General features: G+C 39.0%; 2 protein-coding genes across 7 annotated transcripts in view; both read left to right on the forward strand.

Annotated features, from left to right (window-relative positions):
* Positions 1 to 4,527, forward strand: part of LOC103385093 (extended synaptotagmin-1-like) — a 17,488-nt gene extending 12,961 nt beyond the window's left edge. Inside the window, 14 exon segments of the mRNA XM_025059282.1 lie at positions 1 to 93; positions 214 to 296; positions 408 to 456; positions 542 to 631; positions 1,047 to 1,142; positions 1,301 to 1,372; positions 1,454 to 1,540; positions 1,619 to 1,765; positions 2,087 to 2,214; positions 2,397 to 2,492; positions 2,582 to 2,713; positions 2,797 to 2,902; positions 3,359 to 3,408; positions 3,512 to 4,527. The exon segment at positions 1 to 93 is cut by the window's left edge and continues 31 nt beyond it. Coding sequence (XP_024915050.1) covers positions 1 to 93; positions 214 to 296; positions 408 to 456; positions 542 to 631; positions 1,047 to 1,142; positions 1,301 to 1,372; positions 1,454 to 1,540; positions 1,619 to 1,765; positions 2,087 to 2,214; positions 2,397 to 2,492; positions 2,582 to 2,713; positions 2,797 to 2,902; positions 3,359 to 3,408; positions 3,512 to 3,539 — 1,257 coding nt within the window. The 3' untranslated portion in view covers positions 3,540 to 4,527.
* Positions 4,528 to 4,799: 272 nt separating this feature from the next.
* Positions 4,800 to 20,688, forward strand: part of fmnl3 (formin-like 3) — a 38,266-nt gene continuing 22,377 nt past the window's right edge. For 4 of the 6 annotated variants that reach the window (XR_003050862.1, XM_025059350.1, XM_008318871.3 and 1 more), the window contains exon 1: positions 4,800 to 5,554. Coding sequence is in view for 5 of the 6 variants with exons in the window: in XM_025059350.1 (XP_024915118.1) it covers positions 5,441 to 5,554 (114 nt within the window). In the remaining variant the exon portion in view is untranslated. The remainder of the gene's footprint in view (positions 5,555 to 20,688) is intronic. The other 2 variants (XM_025059351.1, XM_008318873.3) reach the window with 1 other exon arrangement.

Below are 20,688 nucleotides of genomic sequence, written 5' to 3' on the forward strand. Positions count from 1 at the left end.
GACCCGTACGTCAAGATCCGTGTGGCAGGAATCACCTTCCGTAGCCATACCATCAAAGAAAACCTCAATCCCACCTGGAACGAGCTCTATGAGGTCAAACCTTCATTTCCTGACACCTTTGCTTCTGTCATGTTCTGATCAAGTGGTTCTTAAACTATGGTACTTGTACCATAGTTTAACCATAGTTTATCCTTTTTACTTCCTGTGATTCAGGTCATTTTGACGCAGCTTCCTGGTCAGGAGATCCAGTTTGAGTTGTTTGACAAGGACATCGATCAGGACGACTTCCTAGGAAGGTTTGTGCCAGAAATAAAACATTTAGAGCTAAAAGTATTTGATATATATTTCATGAGAATTTTTGAGAATGTCAGCCAACATCAAGATTAAAATCAATTCTGTCTTATCAGGTTCAAGCTCAACCTACGAGACATCATCAGTGCACAGTTCATAGACACGGTGTGTGAAACAGAAATGATTTCGGCACCTGCTGAAAAAGTTTGGATGAATAATTTCATGTGTTTCCGTGTCATCTTTGTTTCAGTGGTACACATTGAATGATGTGAAGTCTGGTCGAGTTCACCTGGTGCTGGAGTGGCTGGCCAGAGTCTCTGACCTACCCAGACTGGAGCAGGTCTGTGTTTGATCCATATCAATCCTCTTGACAGCTGTATCAGTCAGTTTGTCAACTGTAGACTTTCTTGCTGCTCTTAATATAAGGCCACATGTCACATGTCCCTATCAACTGCTTTAATCCCCGACTAATGTGTAAGAAACCTTAAAGATGGCATTATCTGCACCAACACAGACTGGACCCAGTGGAACTACTTCCTTCCTCTTCTTCCTTGCACTTTTGTCTGTAGGTTCTATTTGATTCCTATGAAAATAACCAACGTACTGGTTAAAGGTCAACTGCTAACCAGATGTGACGCAGACAGTCGTGCCAACTTTGTACCCAGCTTGTTTGACCTCTGTTGGGCTCACATAGACATTTAGTTTGGAGAGACTAAATTTAACCCTAACTTTTTTTCATGTCCCTTTTCCCACAGATCCTACTGCACCAGTCACAGCAGTCGTACCAGAACAAGGTTGTACCATCTGCAGCTGTGCTGTTTGTCTATGTGGAACAGGCCCATGGTCTGCCGGTGAGGTCACTACAGACGTACAAAAGCTGCCCTTCTGTGTCATTTAGAGAGCACCTTTCTATTTTACACTGCAGTACTGTACTTGTGATAATGCCACCTTTGTTTACTTACTGATTCATTTACAGATGAATTTTTCATTTCTGTTTGTGACTTAACAGTTAAAGAAAAATGGTAAGGAGCCCAAAGCCGGGGCAGAGATTATCCTCAAAGGTGTTTCTTATAAAACCAAGGTAGTCTGACATTCAACTGAAATTATCTGCTGTGTAAAAATAGTGTCAACAAACATAGAAATGTTATCATTATTTTCTTAGGTTTGTGAGCGTTCCACTTCACCACGCTGGGATGAAGCTTTCCATTTTTTGGTTCGTGATCCCCGAGAGGAAACACTGATTGTGAAGGTAAAAAAAATGTTTTGTCCTGTTTCAAAGTAAAATGTATTTAAAAATACTTTAAGTTTTTTGTGTTTTTTTTTTCAGTTGTCCCACAGCTGGGGCCAGTCCCTTGGGTCCTTGACTCTTCCTCTGAAGACCGTTCTGTTAGAGCCAGGCTTGGTTCTGGACCGTTGGCTCAGTCTGGAAGGAGTTTTACCTGAGAGCCAGATTCTGATGAGAGTCACACTCAAGGTACGGACCTCACCATGGTTGTTATATCTGCAAACCAGAGGGAACAAATCTGCTCAGGTGCAAAAGTAAACAATGTAATAACTGTGTTGACAAAACTCTTTTGGGTGAAAGTGAATGTAATTTTGTATTTGGAGGGGGAGGGAGGGGGGTCTGGCACAAATGAAAATCCTCACCCGTTTAATTGGTATTAAAATATTTGTTTTCTTTGCTTATAATCTGAAAAATTCATGTTTTCATTTTTATTTAACTTATAAAAACCAGACTTTTCCTAAATATCAGCGTTGTCGTAGTGAGAGTTTGATTCTTACCAATGACCTGCAGCTCCTGGACACTCAGCTGGCCGTGTGTCGCAGAGAAGGGGAAACAAGTTATGATGCCAACGGTGATGAAATCATCCCCAGATGGGTTCCATCCCATTTAGACCTCAGACAAAGAACTGCCTTCTCCCTCTGAGTCACATACACACACACACACACACACGCTCAAACACACAAAAATCAAATCAACGTATCTCTGTTCTCCTGTAACATGTGTAATCACAAGTTATTTGATGTTTTTAATCTGATTAATGATAATCATCTTTCCAATTAAGATCAAATTATTATTCATGTTTTCTGTATTGTATCTTTAGCACCACCGATAACGCCACCTGTGCAGGCCAGGTGAAGCTCACCCTGGGATACTCCACAGAGGAGAACAGGCTGTTTATCACTGTTCACTCCTGCAGGTATTTGCATGATTTTTTTAAACTGTTCATTCTGACAGAGCAGCTTCTGTATTTCTTCACTGTTTGTTGGTGTGATTATTTGCTCTCAGAGGCCTGACCTCATGCTCCAAGGATGGTGCAGACCCTTACGTCATCTTCATCCTTCTACCCGACAAGAAGAATACAACCAAGAGAAGGACTGCCACCAAGAAGAGAGACCTCAACCCTGAATTCAATGAGAGGTCAGACTAATAAGATGCTCACGGTAAAAACAAAATGGCAAAACAATTAACATTTCCTATTGGTCTCATTATTTTGTTTTTAGGTTTGACTTTGAATTCTCTCTGGAGGAGTCCATACAGAGGAGACTGGACCTCTCTGTGAAGAACAGTGTGTCTTTCATGAGCAGAGAGAGGGAGCTCATTGGAAAGGTATATTCCAAATATTTTATCTTGCCCTTGATTTATTATATGTCTGAAGATATTGTTGATTTTAATAACTGATTTACAGCCATGTAGAGGGATAGGTGTTCTTATAATTGTTTGCACATTCCCATCAATGATAGCATTTAAATATTTAGTCTTGAATGAACAACAAGGTCAGAAATAAACTGACCTTGTGTTTAAAATGTATTTAAATTATTGTGAGTGCTTTTAATTCTAAGCTAAAATTTGCCTTAAATATTATTTTAAAGTTTCTTAATTCTCTAAATAGCTAAAACTGAAATTATATTTTTCTCAGAAAGGGTTAAAAGCCAGGCAAAAATCAATAGTTAGCTGAAACTTAGCTGTAAACAATGAACATTTGTTTGGACATTATACAGACCAGCAGTTTCTGACTTAAACGATTAACTAATTATGATATATAATTATTTGTTTCTTCTACAGTTGCAGCTGGACTTGGACCAAATCGACCTGAAGACTGGTGTCACACAATGGTAATAGCTTGACATTAACTACACAGTTTGTTTGTATTCATATTTATTCAATTATATTTAGTAAAATCTCAACCACAAACTCTTATCTTTTCCTTTTTCCAAGGTACGATTTGTTTGCAGAGTCCAACTAGAAGAACCTTTGCCTGACCTTGGATGTTACGTAACAATAAGTGTTGCTTCTGTGATTTGTGAAAACTGTGTGTATATTCAGCTTAAGTGAAATCTTCCATCGTCACTGAAGAAAAGAAACAGACATAATTATCTTAGAAACACAGTCCATCAGTATTTACAACACTTTACATGTAGCCTGTCATCCGTAAAGTGCTAACTGTGCTCCACCGTGGACGGATTCTTCAGTTTGATGTTTTGGCTGAATAGATATTTATTGATAACGCAACTATGTTGCACAACCTAGAGAGTTTATATATATTAAACAGAGAATGTAAAAATCTCTTTACATTTTATTTCCAAACGGGCTCATGCTGTGGCTAGTACCCTGGGGTATGACGGTGCTCTAAAGATTTACAGCATCCAACACTCCTTTTACATTTCATTTTATACCAACAATTTTAACAAAAGAAATTACTTGGTAATATATGTTTTTATCATTGCAAAGTATTTGGGAACGGTGCACAATTTTTTTCGGTTTTTATGAATTATGTTCCATGTGATGTTTTGTACATTTGAACTAAGGTTTTCCAAGAGTTACTTTTATAAATCGAAGTATTACCAAACCTCAGACCCTCACATTACCACTGGACACAGAGTCTTAATCACTGTGCTTTTATGAAGAGAAAACTTTGTACATACTTAAACACACATTACTGGTGTTACTATGGCCAAATGCTTCTTTGTCTTTGTATGTGTTTGTGTGTAGCGTCCAGTGCAGCAGTTTGGTGTTTAAATATTATTTTATTTTTGGAGCCTAAAAATTCTTAAAAGAGATTAAATATTGTTAGGTGGCGATGAGCCAGTTTCTGTGTGTCATCACTGGAAATAGAATGAAGATAATAATTTAAAATATCAGGAACAACTACTGTGCTTGCTAATTATTTCAACGTGCCATCCTGTAGCTACTGAAGATGCTAAATAAAATTTGCACTCTGAAGAACCCAACAAGTAGTGTGACCTTTTATTTATTTATTTATTTGCTCTTACTAACCTCACAGCCCACACTAGTGTCAGTACAGCATGACATGGAGGGAGACACTTATCTATTTATTTATGGCTCTCTGTCTCCATTGTTGAATTGTATTTACGCTAAATATAATAAACTTAATAACCATTGTAGGTTTAATTGTATCCTTCTATAAAACCTTTATAAACAGCTTAGCTCATGCAAAAAAAAAAACAATAACAAACGTGTGTTTGGCGTTTTTGGCCTAATGGCCACTAGATGGCGGAAACGTTTCACAGAGTCTGTTCGGGCCATCTGTAAAATGACTACATCCTGTCCCTACAGATGTGGGAGGCGGGAACAGAAAACGTCTGATTGAAAAGTGTGATTGACAGGCGTTTCAGCCAACAGTGGCCGTGTTTAGAGTCTTAGGTCCCGCCCCAAGTGGAGGCAGCAGCCGAAAGCTTTAATCAGTATCACACAACAATAATGAATGGAAACACGTCGGGGCCAACAAAGTTGAGCAGCAGCAGCAGCAGCAGTAGTTAGAAGACAGCGGAGCTCGGCTGTTTGAAAACTTCTTTGGACATGGATTGGCGGGGAAAAACGCAGAGTACTCAGTGGAAGAGCTGGCAGCTTAACTTTTATTAGTTTTATAGACATATTTCGTGAAGATAGGACGGCGGACTCAGATCGTAAATGGCATTTTGGGAGAGTAATAAGAGACTATTGCACTGTCAGCTTTTTGTCTCAGCGTGGAGAAGTGGATTATTGAGTTTCATCAGTGGGTGAAACGGTCGGAATACTTGGGAATAAGTTCGTTTGGACGATTTTTTCGCTGTTTTGTTTGTTTGTTTTTGTTTTACCTTGGGCAAAGTTTTTAAATAACTTGAAGGACGATCCAGTTGTGAGACAATGGGGAATATAGAGAGTGTGGATGGACAGTCGGAGATGAAACATCACATCATGCCTCTGAAGGTGCCCATGCCTGACCCGACTGAGCTGGAGGAGAAGTTTGCCATTGTGTTGGTAAGACAAAGTCATTTTGTTTCTTTTCTCTCATCACATCTCCACCAAGTTCCCACTACTCCATCTTATCTCTGACAACCAGAATTAACACCAGTGTCTTAACCTAAGATTCGTGTCAGGTCTTGTTATTACAAAACAGGCAGATGTTACTGTGATGGGTTTACTGTGTGTTTGTGTTTACACTTTCAACCTCCATTATGTGCTGCCTGTATACTAAATGAGGGGACCTGGGCTGTCCCGCCCCTCTTCTCCCTCTGTCCTGTGGTTCTTTTGTCTGTTCTAAAAGTCAGAGAACTCAGCACTGAGCACAGCATGATGTGTGTGTGTGTGTATCACTGTGAGTGTGTGACAGAGTTTGGCTCCAAACCACTATTGTGAGGACTTGTTGACATTATTAGGACATATCAGCAGGTCCTCAAAACTTCAAACGATATTTTCAGTCAGAACAGGGAGTAAAAGATTGAAGAATGTACAGTGGGTGTGATTGGACATTGCTCTTTAAATGTTTTGTGTTCTACATAAACACTAGTGTCTCCACCAGCTTGCATCACTGCCTTCCTTTAAATGTTTTGTGTTCTACATAAACAAATCTCCACCAGCTTGCATCACTGCCTTCTCCGTCTGGCATTTTTTTCATGTGGCTGGAGGCAAACCATCTGAAAACAGCATTTTCTGAATTCCCCCTAAACTCCCACACCCGAAAGAGAGAGCAGAGCGAAAGAGAGCCCCCCCACCCACCTCTTCTTCCCTTCATTCTCCACACACAGACACAGTTACAAACTCTGGCTGGAGTTGAGCTGTCTGAGTGCTTTGTAACAGCGAGCACGCAGTCAACACCCACTTTCACCTTCTATCATAGTTGAGAAGACAGTGTGTCATGTCAACACTCAACAGTGTCAGCGCTCCATCTGCTTAGACATGAGACTTGAGTCAGTCGTCTTGACTAGGGCAGGGATCATTAACTAACCAATTCACCGACTGGTTAACAGCACATTTTAACCTAACAATAATTAAACTGATGTGCTAGTTGGGCCTGGTTTGAGACGAGGTAACACTAACATTAACAGAATCACAACTCATCACATATAGAGGAGCAAGCATCAAGTGTCATTCTAAACAAAATATAAGGATATTGAAACAGAAAATCAAAAAATGCCAAGACCAAATATACCGTGGTTCAGCTAAAGCACATTACTCACACTCATTGTGAGTTTGATCAGATGACATGTTTACAGTCAAATTCTACCATTAAGATGCTGTCGAAATCGATTCTTGGATCACCTTAGTGGGATAGCTTTTTATTTAATCATTTTGACTTTTTTATCAGTGATGTCAAACCCTGATATACAAAAACAACAGTGTGTCCGTGCTTTAACAGTGATGTTTGGTGTGCATAGGTGGAGAATGTGTTTGTGTTTGTTTGTTTATGACATGTATAATACAAAGTGTCCAACCGTGACACCTGTAGAAGTCTGTGTAAATGAATATCCTTAGCAGCAGCTTTGGATCCTGTTACTGCAATGCTGTGTTACAGATTAGATAAGTCTTTAAGATGACTTCACTGGACACACTCACGCATGATGACACCAATGGGTCATCACATCTGTCATAGATCAGTGAACCATATTGGTCAGGTTTTTCTTGATTCTAATTTTTTATTAAATATATACATAAATATATGTATATGAATATATTAGTAGTATATTTATTAGTGCTCTTATACCATTAAATATATGTATATGAATATATTTTATTAGTGCTCTTATACCCATTTCCAAGTATTATATTATTATAGAAAGTTTGTTGAAAGTTGTGTTTTGTACAAAAAAGAAACACAAGAATTACAAGAACTTTGTTATTGCTGTGTACCTACCTACAAATGTAGGTATAGTTTTTTTTTTTAAATATTGGAACACTATTGCCATGCCCATGATACATTGCAGATTACTGGACTTAATGTGTTGGCTCTCTCATGTAAAAACATTCTAGATCACTATGAAATATTCCAGGAACTAAACAGCAGTCTAAGTTATACACGTGTGCAGAAGAAAGCAGAAAACTCAGTAGCACTTTTTTTGTTACAGCCATTATTCCAGACTCTGACATTACCCAGTCACCAAACCTTTTCATTTAAAGAATTAAAGTCCCTGCTGTTTATATATTTTCTTCATTTTTGTTTAACTGCAGTGTAATGGTTTCCTCACAGGTGCTCATTTTCTGCTCCTCACTCCACATTTCCACATAACCACACCCGTCCCTGATCTTCAGCTGCTAAAACCTTAATTACAGTATCAAACAGCAAGGAGTTGAGATCCTCACAGCAGTGCTGAGTCTCATTCTGGAACACTTTGTAGACCCTCCAAGTGTCTGGAATAATGCCATTACTTGTTGGCCAAGGTTTTTACCAGCTACACAGCAAGAAGCTATTCAGAGCCTGCTGGTTGACCGCTGTGCTCAGTCTCTGCCGTTATGGCAATGATGCCCTTTACTGGACCATGTGGCCAAAGGTGGTAAAACAACAGAAGTAATGTCTCTTTTAATCAAACAAGTCCAGAAATCTCTCTATTTGTGTATATGATATATAAAAGATATTACATACAGAAACCTATCTCCATGTTACTGTAGAAAGAGTAAAAATCTTTGAAATCAATTCATCCTTTCTAGAGACGATGTAGTTGGCACTTGTTTGCCGCGTCAATCCCTGTTATTACGCTCAGCCATGCAGAGCAGATGAGACGGTAGTCTCAACATTTCAGTTGTCTTTTTACTGGAAATGTTCTCTCTTTAACCCCACCCCGGCCCACAATAGCTCCAGATTTCCTTTTACTTTGTGGGAAAGAAAAACATGCCTGTATATATTGGTGTTGTTATCAGACAACAGTCTGGTCTCTCCGCTCTGTGTCCCCTTGCTGTGAGATAAAGACACATGACAGGTCTCTCTGTCATCTGTACTGGTTGGAGCTCTCCAGGATGAAACTGGTGTAGATTTGGTGTCTGGCAGCAGCTTTTTAACTTTTTTTCCCAGCTGTGGTGTACGTCCAAAATAGTCTGACAGACTTCCCACTGCTTTTCACCATCTACTCTGAATCTCGGTTCCGTACTTGTAGGCAGTGACATGACAGATGTTGTCACAGCCGGAACAAAAATATAGCACTCTCCATAAATGGATATTTTGAAATGGGTAATTTCCCCTGGACCACTGTATTTCCTGCTTCATGATGGCATGCTGGTGTAAAGGCACCGTCTACATCTGTGCGACAGGACTCCCTCCAGCTCTCCTCCTCCCTCAGTAATGATGTCATGGATGCAGCAGCCTTGGCCACGCAGTGTAGCGCCATACTTACTGTAATGACTTAAACAGAGCTGCTCTACTGTAGACACTTGAAGGCTGTGGAAGAACAGCAATACCCCTGGGTTATCTTTGGTCTACTGGATGTGGTCTGCTGATAAAATGCATCGGTCAGGTCAAAGTGACAGCATGTGCTAAAGACATCGCATTGCTTCTCCTCGTCTCCTTTGTCCAGCATTGTCAGAAAAACAGGCTCAAGTCTGTCTTTTGTGGTTGGAAACAGCTGCCTGACATTTTCCTTTCTTCATTTTACTGAGGAAATTGCATTGAAGCCAACGGTCGTTGTGGTTGGTTCACTTTACAAGAAGAACTGCGTCCGTGCAGGCTGCTTTACCAATGCACAACATGTAGTCAGTTGAGTCAGTGTCTATAAACCTAATCCTACATTTCTTGGACTCCAGGATGAGACCACGGTATCTGGAGAAAACCCATGCACACACAGGGAGAAAAATGCAAATTCAGAAACAGCCAGGTATCAAACCAGAGAACCAGTGGTCCCACTGTAGGACAGGAATCGTAAATACTTATTTTACTGTGCAGCTGGTACCAAGAAATAATTTCAGAAAAAAAAGGTTAGTGATGGAGGCGCCATCACAACGACTGGAAAACTTTGTTCCAAATGTATGACATAGTTCCCTTTGTTTCAGAGATAAAATGTGCCTAAACTACGTACCTCATTGTCTAAATCATCATTGTGCTGCAACTCCTTCTCAATAGATTCTGTACTCTGTGAGAGCCCACCGCCTTAGACATGAACCAGAAAACAGTTCCACGTTGCTCTTTGTCATTGGGCCCCCAATAATGCAGCCCCAAACCATCCTGATGGGTTGGAAAACTCAATATGTAGTATTCTAATTACAATTTCTGGAAACCAAAAGTCAAAAATGTATTTGAAAAATCACTTTTGTCCATGAAGGATGGACTAATAAGAGCAAATGGAAAACCATAGGGCTGATTTCCAAGATCTTTACAGGACTTGGAATGTGGAATTACAGATAGCTATTGGAAGCGTAAATCACAAAGTTTCAAGTTCCTTGAAAATAGTTCCTTATAATTTTCTGTTACTATGCACTGGAAAAGCAACATCAAACTCCTCATGAAAATGATATGAGAGAGAGAGAGAGAGAGAGTAGTGATTTCAAAGGTGCACATCCAGACTGGGACTTGGTTCAAAGTATTCATGCACCAATCCACTACTGAATTCCTGTGGTCTCGTCTGCGCTGAGGCCACAGGAGAACACAGAGAGGGAAAAATCCCTTTAACTGGCAGCCTGCCACCGTTCTCTGTCGTAATGACTTTACCAGTATTTTTAACCGCGCACCCACACGTATGAAGGAGCCGTTACGGGAGCAGCACAGGCTGATTTTCACCACTTGATTGCAGTGGAAAGTGTTGTAACTAATTTGGGTTCCTGTCATGGTGTTGCAACAAATGTAGGTTTTCCATCATAGCTTTATATTTAATCTTTGATTGTTCCTGAGGGAGTCACCAGTGAGTTGGAGCAAATGTTGGGAAAGGCTACAGAGAATAGCAGCAAAGTCACTGTTGATGAAATCAGACGTGCTGACGATGTGACTCCAGCTCCCTGTCTGACATCACTGTCTGCTGGTGGCTGTCGTCTGAAGAAAGCTGCTGTGTCTGGTAGTTGCCCCTCAAGTGGAACTAATGGAGTCAAGATGTGCAGATGTGTTTATTAGACGTGTAACCTAAATCATTTTTTATTGGTCTAATGGGGTTTGAGGTTTATTTATGTACACATGCACTATTTCTTACGTACACTCACATTCACACGTTAGATTTTTGCCAATAGTCTTGTTCATAAAGTTAGAATTTCTTCAGGTTTCGTTATGTCTGGCTGAGCCACCCACCACCGTGCCCCAGGAAGAGTGGGATTATGGGAGTTGAGTGTGCACAGTTAAATTGATTTTAGAGTAGCACAGCATGCCGGGGGGTGTTCAGCACAAGGCACTCCACCTGGCTTTCTCCACCCTCAGGCTACCATTCTCCAATCTGGCCCTGTTTTTATGGCTTCCTTGTTCTGTTGCAGTGCTTTTAAAAACCTCAGGTCAAGGTAAGGACCCTGATGGAGGAGGTCAACCATGTTCACATTCACCTTTAAATTTGTCTGGGTTTTTCTAGGATCACTATCTTTCCAACATTGTTTAAAGTTGATGTAATAATTTTCTCTAAATATGTCTTGCAAACATCTAGCTTTATTCAACAGCACATATAAAACACGTGAAAAACCCTCTTGTATAAAAAGTAGATATTAGATGAATGGGCGTCATGTTTAAGTTATCATTAACTTTTAGTTAACATACTGATATTGTAAAATATGTAAATATGTGTCAAATACTGTAGTTTCCACAGTGATTTTAACAATGTAGATATTAGATGAATGGGCGTCATGTATAAGTTATCATTAACTTTTAACATACTGATATTGTAAAATATGTGAAATATGTGTCAAATGCTGTAGTTTCCACAGTGATTTTAACAAATCTTGTGGGTCAAACTTTTACCTTTTTTTTGTATTCTTTGTTAACCTTACCTAGCAGCGTAGTTATCCTTTTTTGTGGAATTGTACTTATACCTATTAGGTATTTTGTCCTGTTTGACTTTTAAGTATTTGGCAAACAATAGCACATTTTGGCTTATTTTCTGGCCACATTTAAGATATTTTTGGTATAATAACTATTTAACATGTTTACCAATAGGCAGTGGTATTTGTTATGCAGTGAAATATGAAGTTGTTGAGATGGGTTAGGCCTAATCCATGACATAATTCATAGTCTTTAGTTTGACAGGAGGAACAGTCAACTCCTTTAGGTATTTTAATGTTACTGTTGAATATCTGCAAAATATCTGAATGCTCTTTAAAAAAGTATTGCTGGTCTTTTTACAGAAAACCCTAGACTTAGGCTAAAATAATCTTAACTCAATTAAGCTAAGCTAACAGTTGCTCCTGTTGCATCATCAGATTGGGCAAACTGTTTATCACACATATCAACAAGTGTTATAAATGGCTAAGCTACACCAGCAGTCTGATGCATTTGCTTGCTTTTCTGGATGATTTTTTCTGGATATATTTGTTGTGTGAAAGACAATAAGACATAAGTCTTTCCGTCACACCACTGAAATATGTGAGGATTTATTCAGAACTGCTCTGAAACAGCACGTGTTTGCCATTTATGCGCATATGTTTGTGGGTTTTTTTGGGGCAAGTTTATGTGTGTGTGTGCATTTTTGTCAGCGGGGGCTTTCATGCTGCTTTAATGCAGCTGCACCATGGATGGCTGCAGGTTTGAGAAGTGGTTTCCTCCTTAGTACAATAGAGACTCTGTCTGTGTCGGTGTTGTTTTAAACTGGGGAGGTGCAGTGGGAGGGGGTCGTATTCCCCAGTGCCTTTTGTGCTTTTATAAAAAAACACATTTTTTTTTGTATGAACACTTAGAGGAATCGCTGTGAGCTCGAGTAAGCCAGCGTGTCACCGTGATGAACTCACTTACTTCTGCTGCTGTTATCTGATGAAATTATTTTTCCGTGACCTTCCCCTTATGACATGAAGTAGTTTCTTTTTTAAGTCTGTCTCGTGTCATATTTCTTAAGACTTCTGTATTTTCACGCTGACACTGTAAATGAATGAGGTCATGTTCAGAAACAAGGGGGGAAATTTCAAAGGTGTGTCACTATAGAAACAAGGTACAACACTATGGTTTTTCTTTCTGTTCCTCTATAGGAAATTATTCTTTGTGGAGGAATTGCCCATGATCAATAAGAAAATTTTAGGTAATTTCCATCAAAACATTTGATAAACTTTTCACTTTTGTTGTTGTTTACAAGTATTTAAGGACTTTTATACCCTGTGTTTTTTTTCTTCATCATGAAGTAAAAGAATATTTAAAAATGTATGCTTGCTTATTGTTTATAGAATGAATCCTTTTCCCCCATCCTTGTTTTTCCTTTCTTGTTAGTGATAAAGTTAGCTTAGCTTAGTTAAACTGAACTAAGCTCAAGAGTTTTCTGTCAAATGTTTTACAGGACCAGCTGTTACTCCTTTTTCACTCCAGAATCAGTAATGTTAAAATACCTAAAGGGTTAGTGTTCCTCTTAAGACACTTAAGACTATATATTATGTCACATACGAATTCAATGCATCTTGAAAAGAAGAGAGAAGTTTGAATTTATTCCCTAGCTGGAGTACATTTAGATAGTGTCTTAGTGTACATTTTTAAGCAATGATTAGTTTGGGTTTATACAAAAAAAATCTTTTATATATATGTGTACAATATGTATCTGATATCTGTATCTGCTTCCTTAAAAATAGGTTTTAACACCTTTATATGAGAGATTCTGATGGATAGTTAACCTTGTCTTGAGATTAAAGTCAGAATGTGACTCATGATGTAATTCCTCAAGACCTTTGCAGTCATTTAGCTTAATCTAAAGGGCGTAGTGCTACAGAGGGGATTTTTTTTAAGTCACTAACTGGTCACATAATTCAGGTGAATTCCTAGTGTTTATTTTCGTACTTTTGGTTTAGGTTCCTCTTCCTATTTTTACTAGCACATTTACTTCAGGCATAAATCCTGGGTTTATTTCAGTGCAGTTCAGGTTCAGTTTTGTGGCCTTTTTACTTTGACTGACCTTCAACTTTTTAACCAGGCAGTGTGTCAGGAGGCCCGGCCGGCTTGAGTGATTGGGACTTTCGTACACCTGCATTCCTGACATTCCACGTGGATTTAATCAGTTGGCTGGGTCTTCTCCGGACCGTGCACTGACATTCGGAGTGGAACAAACAGGATGTTTGCCACACAGACATAAAAGAACACTTCCAGGTCATGACCTGTCATCATGTTTATTAATATCTCACTCATGTCATGTTTCCCTGTGGCCACATTTTCTAGAAACACAAAACATGATTTGAAATAAATATTGATAAAAGAGTTAGTAGGTGGATTTAACAGGATAGTTTAAGTTGCTCTTGTTTTAAGAGGAATGTAAAAAAAAAGTATGTATTTTACATTCGCTCTGGTTTGAAGTTTGAGGAACATCTGGCAGTGGAAACACCTTGAGCTCATTTGACATTTACATCTTTATCTCAGGAGGCTGAGGTAGTTAGCCAGACTTCAAAGAGCCCTATGATGATAGTGGTCTCAAGCCTAAACTCAGCTATCACTGCTGTCAATCACTGCCAGGTCGACGTATTAACAAATGGGTTGTGGGCGGGCCTTCTTGATTTATCTAGCCAGTGAAAATGGCATTTCTTTCAACTTCCCATTGCTTCCATTGGTCGTGGAATGTCCATTTGGTGATGTGCTGAACTTGTGTGGAACTAAAAGGTATTTCTTTCAGTGGAGTGCCTCAGAGGTCACAAGGGCAAGGACGTAGGTTAATGGGAGAAGAAGTGGAGTGGCAGTAGTGTAAGATGGTTGTGAAACATTCAGTTATTATTTATTTTTTTCATTTCATTTGATTTTTTTTTTTGCTTGGGTTTTACCTGCTTACACTACACAAGCACAGTTATTTTAATTTCTAAATAAACAATCCTTTATCTAATCCTGTTGTATTTGCTTTGTAAACAAAGGCCAAGGTGAGGAGGAGTCGAGTTTGCCTCCTCCTCCTCCTCCTCTCCTTGTACCTTTAGTTTGTAAGGAGAGCGGGTGATGGTTGTGTCTACCTCCTGCTCCTGCAGCATCTTTCCTGCATTGTTGTGATTGCGTGGTTCGTGTTACCTCACATAAAGCGATAGGGTGATCGGGTATCTATTCAGAGAAAGGGGGCCAGTGTTTTCTCACACTCTGCTCTGTTGCTTTCAGTTAAGGGTGATTTACCTCAGAGTTGTGGAAAAACATGCACACATCCCTGTACACATAAACACAGACTGTGGGAGAGGACGTTAGGAACTTTGATGTAACAGGGCCTTTTCCTTTATATGTGTTTTGATTCAATCCCAGAACAATTTTATTGTCTATCTTTAGACTACGGCTGATGTTCCGGACTAATTCTGAGTTATTGTTTTTCTGTTCTCAGCTTTGGTTTATAAATATCTTTCAGCTATGTCAGGTCTAACATTAACCCCTGTTTGGAATGCTTTTTCTGAGCTAGCCTTTTGTTTAGCTAAGTTACATTATTGTAATTTTTTTCTTTTTCTTTTATGCTATTTTTCAATATTTCTTGTTGAAATTGTTGACTGAACTTTTTCTAAATTTTTATCTACATGATCTCAGGGTTGTCATTTAGTCATTTTGTGCTTGCTTTTACTTTTTCTTTTTTTCAGGCCTAATTTTTATATCTTTTAAGGGTTACTCTTTAAAATATTTCCAGGCTCTCTTGAATTAGTGTTTTTTCCCTATTTATATCTCTTGTTAACTGTGTTTAATTCAGATTTTTCTTCAGCCATGGTCTGATTAACCTTAGCTAGAATAACATTTGAGCTATAACTAACCATAACTGTAGAAACTTTTGATCATTTTTAAGAATTGATGACTAGCAACTGCTAGTTTTAGCTATAAGTTAGCAGAGTTTCTTCTCCAACTTAAAACTTTCTATCCTTTTTCTTTCAAAATCTTTATTCTAATCACAATTTTGATCGTCTGAAATCAACTATAGTTAAAAGATTAATTGAACTGAGCTGCATCCTAACATTTAGGAGTTCTTTAAAAGCGCTCACCATGAGATTTTCCAGGGTCTATTACCCATTTCTATTTTTTGACCCTGACATCCTGAGAGACACACACAAATACACACAAGGAACAAACACCACTTTAACACAACATGGCAGCTTTGGCAGCTTTCTGATTTCCTGAAGGAAGTCTCTACGACTCTCTGACGACAGCCGCTCAGTTCCTCATCCTGTCTCCTTTCATTGTGTTTTATGCCAAGGAAGAAAAGGAATCCTGACTTCAACACGGAGACTACGTTCACAAACTAACTGCTAGAATGATGTGTTGGTTTAGTTGCTGTCATCCGGTGTCTGAATCACACTTGTGTTCACCACGAATGATGTCACTCTATCAGATCCTGATGAGCCACGCCTCACACACGGGCACTGTAACATGTAGTGATGTGAACTGTAAACAGTGCGACAGACAGACGCCCTGATGTTTGTTTTATGTTTAATTTTTTCTATGTCTTCTTATGAGGGTGCAGCAGTTATTTACCACAGGTTTTTCTTTTTTGTTTTTTTTTAAACAAAGTGAGTTCTTTATTTTGAACTGTGTCCAGCCACCTCTGCCATAGCAGGCATTACTTTCCCAAATGAAATATGCTCAGTTAATGGGCTAAAAGAAAACAAACATTCATGCCAGCTCCCATATTCAGTATATATTTTCTTTGCCTCCTTGTTGGCTCTACTTCCTGACAGGGATCACTGTCCTGGCTTCTCTCTCTAAAGAGACTTACTCTATTCAACAAATGTTGTCAATAAAATATATTGTGTTTTTTGTACTGGATAATATATGTTGGGTTAACATGACACTAGTAAAAGAAGCGAATCAATCATTTTTTTCCCCCTGCACATGTACGCTTTCTCTTAGCCAGTTTGGATGATATCAGCGTGCTGAGAGTTAGTTTATTGTACTCTCTGCATGTGGAAAAGCTGCTTGATCCGTTTAGAAATGTTCTCCCTGGGTTTATGTAATTAGGTCAGACACATTTATTTCTTAAGAAGTCAATGTTAATTCTTAAAGTTAGTCTAGGCAGCAGAGCTGGAGATAATGAGAATGACATTTCTCCCAACCAAGTCTCATCACTGGCCACTGTTTTACTTCATTATTCTTTATTGACAAAAATACTGTACTTTATTAATGTGTTTTTTAACAGGTTACATAAAGAAAAATAATAGTCCATCATTGCTATCAAGCCTCTATGTTGTTACTATGTTAAGATAATGTGCATTTAGGTCATTATTTTACTGTAGTTGTCCATCCAGGCAGATAAAAGCAGTGACAGACTCATGTACATGAACTGAAATGACTTTCCCACTGAGGTTTGTTTTGGCGCTGACATTTTTGCGTTGAGGTACAGTTAAAGGCTCTCAGAGATTCCCACAATATTTCACCTTCATTTGGCTTCTCTTACATATGGCTCTGCTTTCATCCAGTCCTTCACTTTCTTCATTGCTCTTTAATCCAAATTCAACCAGACATCTGCGTCTGCACTTGGCCGTGGCTTCTGCCGACCAGCTCTCTGTTGTGTTTCTCATCTACTGAGATCTCCTAGCATGGGATGCCTGGCGACGCGAGACTAACTGAGTTACTGCTTCATGCACCTGTGGGAAAAAGAGCACAGACTGTGGTGTTTTATGAGAATACATTTCTGTCAGTGTCACTTTTAAATATCACCTTCAAATATGCAATTCTCCCAGAATTCCCATCTATTACTGTTTACTTTTAAATGGTTGCTTAATGGTCGGTGTGTAAATATGGGCACTCAACTGAGAATGGCTTTGTTTTGAATCTGTGTACTTTGGTGGCTGTGAGTAATACAGTAGGTCTGTCTTCCTGTACCCCACCCTGATGAGCAGACAGTAGGTTTAAGAGGTCTGAGAGCATGGGCGTCCATGTCTGTGTGTGACACAGACTGTGTCCGGCTTGGTTTGCTCTTCATCCACCCACCTGTTTTTGTCTGAGCTGATGATAACTACAGTTTGGTCTGTGAGAATCTATCACAGTAGATAGGCTTGGCCTTTCAACCCACTGATGCTGCTCAAAGGAGAGTTTTGTTGTAGACATTTGGCTAGAAGGCCACTTTTAGTGAAATTCAAAGTCTGAAAATAACATTTGCAGGTGACACTAAAAAAAGAACGTAACCTCAGCATTATGTCAGGCACCAGACACGACAAATCAAACATTTATATCCATTCAGAGTGCAAATAGAGTGCAAGAAGTATCCACATTATTATCCTGGAAAAACCAGAGTAAGCACTAAACTACTAAGAGAAATAGCATTTTCTTTTGATAGGATTCTGACCCAACAAACCTCAATAAAAGATATAAACATCTTGGCAAACTGAAAAAAACAAAACTAACAGTTAGCTAAAAGTTAGCTCAGGAATACAGATGAAAAAACTAAAGCCAAAACCTTGTTAGATTTGTCATTTTAGTCTAGAAAAGGTAACACATAATTCAAAATACAGAGAAAATGAAAGATAATTGCCCTGAAAATTACCCTAATGCTTTTAAAACCCCTATTACTTGTTTTCCTCTCCAGCAACAATCAATTTTCCACATCTAAAAAAATCCACACACAGAATATTTCATGGTCTGTACCATTTGGATTTCATTAGATCAGATGTTACTCATCCGAAAACAGAAATATGTAACACAAAATGGAACTCGAAACAGGACTGTTGCATGAAAATCACAAAACAGAAAAAGAAAAACTGAAATGTGCTGTTCCTGCAGGAAAACTGGCAGAGCAGTGTCCTCCCAAACGCAAACTGACCATGTGGGTTCTGCAGGCCAAAAACATTTTAGGAGTCTGTTGTATCTCATCCTGACTGAAAGTGAGAAGGTTGAGAGAGGAAACATCTTGTCAATCTGTTCCATTTGTCCCTGGCTGAGCCTGCAGGTCAGAAACTTTTTGGCAGGACTAATTGTAAATCAGATGGGATTAGGAGGCTGTCCAGTGGAGGGCAGATGGAGTTGCCCTGTTGACTCTGGAGTCATGACCGTGGGCCTACAGCACTTCCCCCCTCTTGTTTTCAGGGTCTGTGCGTGACATGAGCGCTCCGCTGAGTCCCTGATGGCTCTCCTGGACTCTCCATGCCTCCTTAACCAGCAACCTGACCCTGTCAGCTCCTTTAAAACAACTCTTCAAAACCTCAGGCTTCCTTTGTCAGTGGCTCAAATGTCTGTCTGTTTTTACATTTAACCCTTCTCATTTGTTCTGTGCTGCTTTCTCCCCACATACTTGTCCTACCTCCATGTCTTACACATGTTCTCCATTTTAACCTCTTATTATCGTGCAATTGTTATTTTTGTTCAACTACTGTATCAGTACTGTACATAGCATATACATTTACTAGGGGATACACATCATGTTTGCAGATTTTTAAGTAATTAAAGCAAATTGAGTAGAACTAGAAGCTAATTCTCTAAAACTAAATTTTTCAAGCCACCCTGGGTTGTTTGGGCACATTTAATTGATGATTTTGAGGGTATTTGGATTGGATTGTAGCCCTACTACGGAAAGAAGTCATGGGTGGAGCCATTTCCTTGTAGCTGGAGAACAGACTCTCTACCCAGAACAAATGTATCAATGCCCCACACATTAGGACCTACAATCAGTGGGTACAACTTCCCCAATCCATGAACCAGTTAATTTCTTTATTGCTTTTATTTAATACATGTTTGAACAACATATTACATGGTATACTAAATATATTAATCTTATAAAAACTTTGTTACAGTACAATATATCTTCAGTACATTATTACAATTTTTCAGTTTTTAATTTGTGTTTTATGATCCAGCAAAACACAATAAAAAAAACCATTATGTGTTTTATGATCCAGCAAAACACAATTAAAAAAAAACATACAATACAATACAATAATATTCTGCCACACTGCTGCAAACATTGAGAAAAACAAGTGTTCGGGGAGGGTTGGGCTCAGCCCACAGTAGCGGAATAACAACTATAGAATATACACCTGTTTTTGTGTTTATTCTGTCTTCTCTTGCACTGTTATCACACTTGTTGTGCCTTACAATGGACGGAGGAGGGGTCTACTATTCACAACGATCATGGTGATAATAGAACCAGTTCATCTGGTCGAGCAGCACACTGGTGTTGTGTTTAAGTTGAGTTTTGCTCACTGCACCAGGGGGCATATTTTGACCCTGCCCACCAGCCATTGTGAGGGATTTTCTGTGAAGGGAAAAAAATAGCTCAAATGTCAAAGGATGGGAATGGCACAGTACCAAATCATAACAAAGCTCCACATTCAATGCTTTGTCCAGCCAGTCTCAGGTCAAACAAGAAAGGCCTTGGTGGAGGAGCGAGCATGTGGGCAACATGGCAACATAACAGGCAGCAAACATTTTTGGCATTTCTGTAGTATTCCACCACCTAAAATGGGCTTTGGAGCTAGAAAGAGCTTCAACAATAGTGCCTCCTACCATCTGATTGCCTTTTCAGCTTGTCATAAAAACAGGAAGTACTAGATGCTATCGCTGTGGGAGAAAGTGAAATGAAATTAGCTAAATGGGGTTACTTGGCTCAAATTACCCAAATCCAGTCAGTTAGGAAATACAGGCCTTTTGCTTTTTTTTACTTTGTCACAGGAGAAACCTCTGCTTTACCCTAATGTAAAGATGTGTGTTTTAACAGCCTTAGATTAAGCTCATTAGCTTCCCACCTCATTTGTTGACATTACCTGAGGCTGCAACTGACAATGCAAACATATGTAAACAGATACTTTTTATTTTGCTATAATATAAGTTCACTAATTAGCAGGGACCTAGGGCAAAAGTACTTGACATTTCTAAATAATACTCAATTTCCTAATATTGCATATGATATTTTCTGGGCAGAGGCTTTTGTTATGAAATAAACACAACGTGCCCGATGGTTTCTGAAAGTGTATCTCTAACTTGCCACACAAATAAAACCTGTCAAATTAGTTGATTTATGTTAAATATTAAGGTTCAGTTAGTCCAGACACAGTCATATAAGTGTGTTATACTGTCCAGCTTTTCTCAAACATCCCTTTAAAAAAATTGAGTGAGTGAGAAGAAGGAGTTAAAGCAGCTCCTGGTTCAGACCAAAGAAAAGCTA

The sequence above is a fragment of the Cynoglossus semilaevis genome, chromosome 10, assembly GCF_000523025.1.
Source record: "Cynoglossus semilaevis isolate Cse_v1.0 chromosome 10, Cse_v1.0, whole genome shotgun sequence".
In the NCBI taxonomy this organism is placed as follows: Eukaryota; Metazoa; Chordata; class Actinopteri; order Pleuronectiformes; family Cynoglossidae; genus Cynoglossus; species Cynoglossus semilaevis.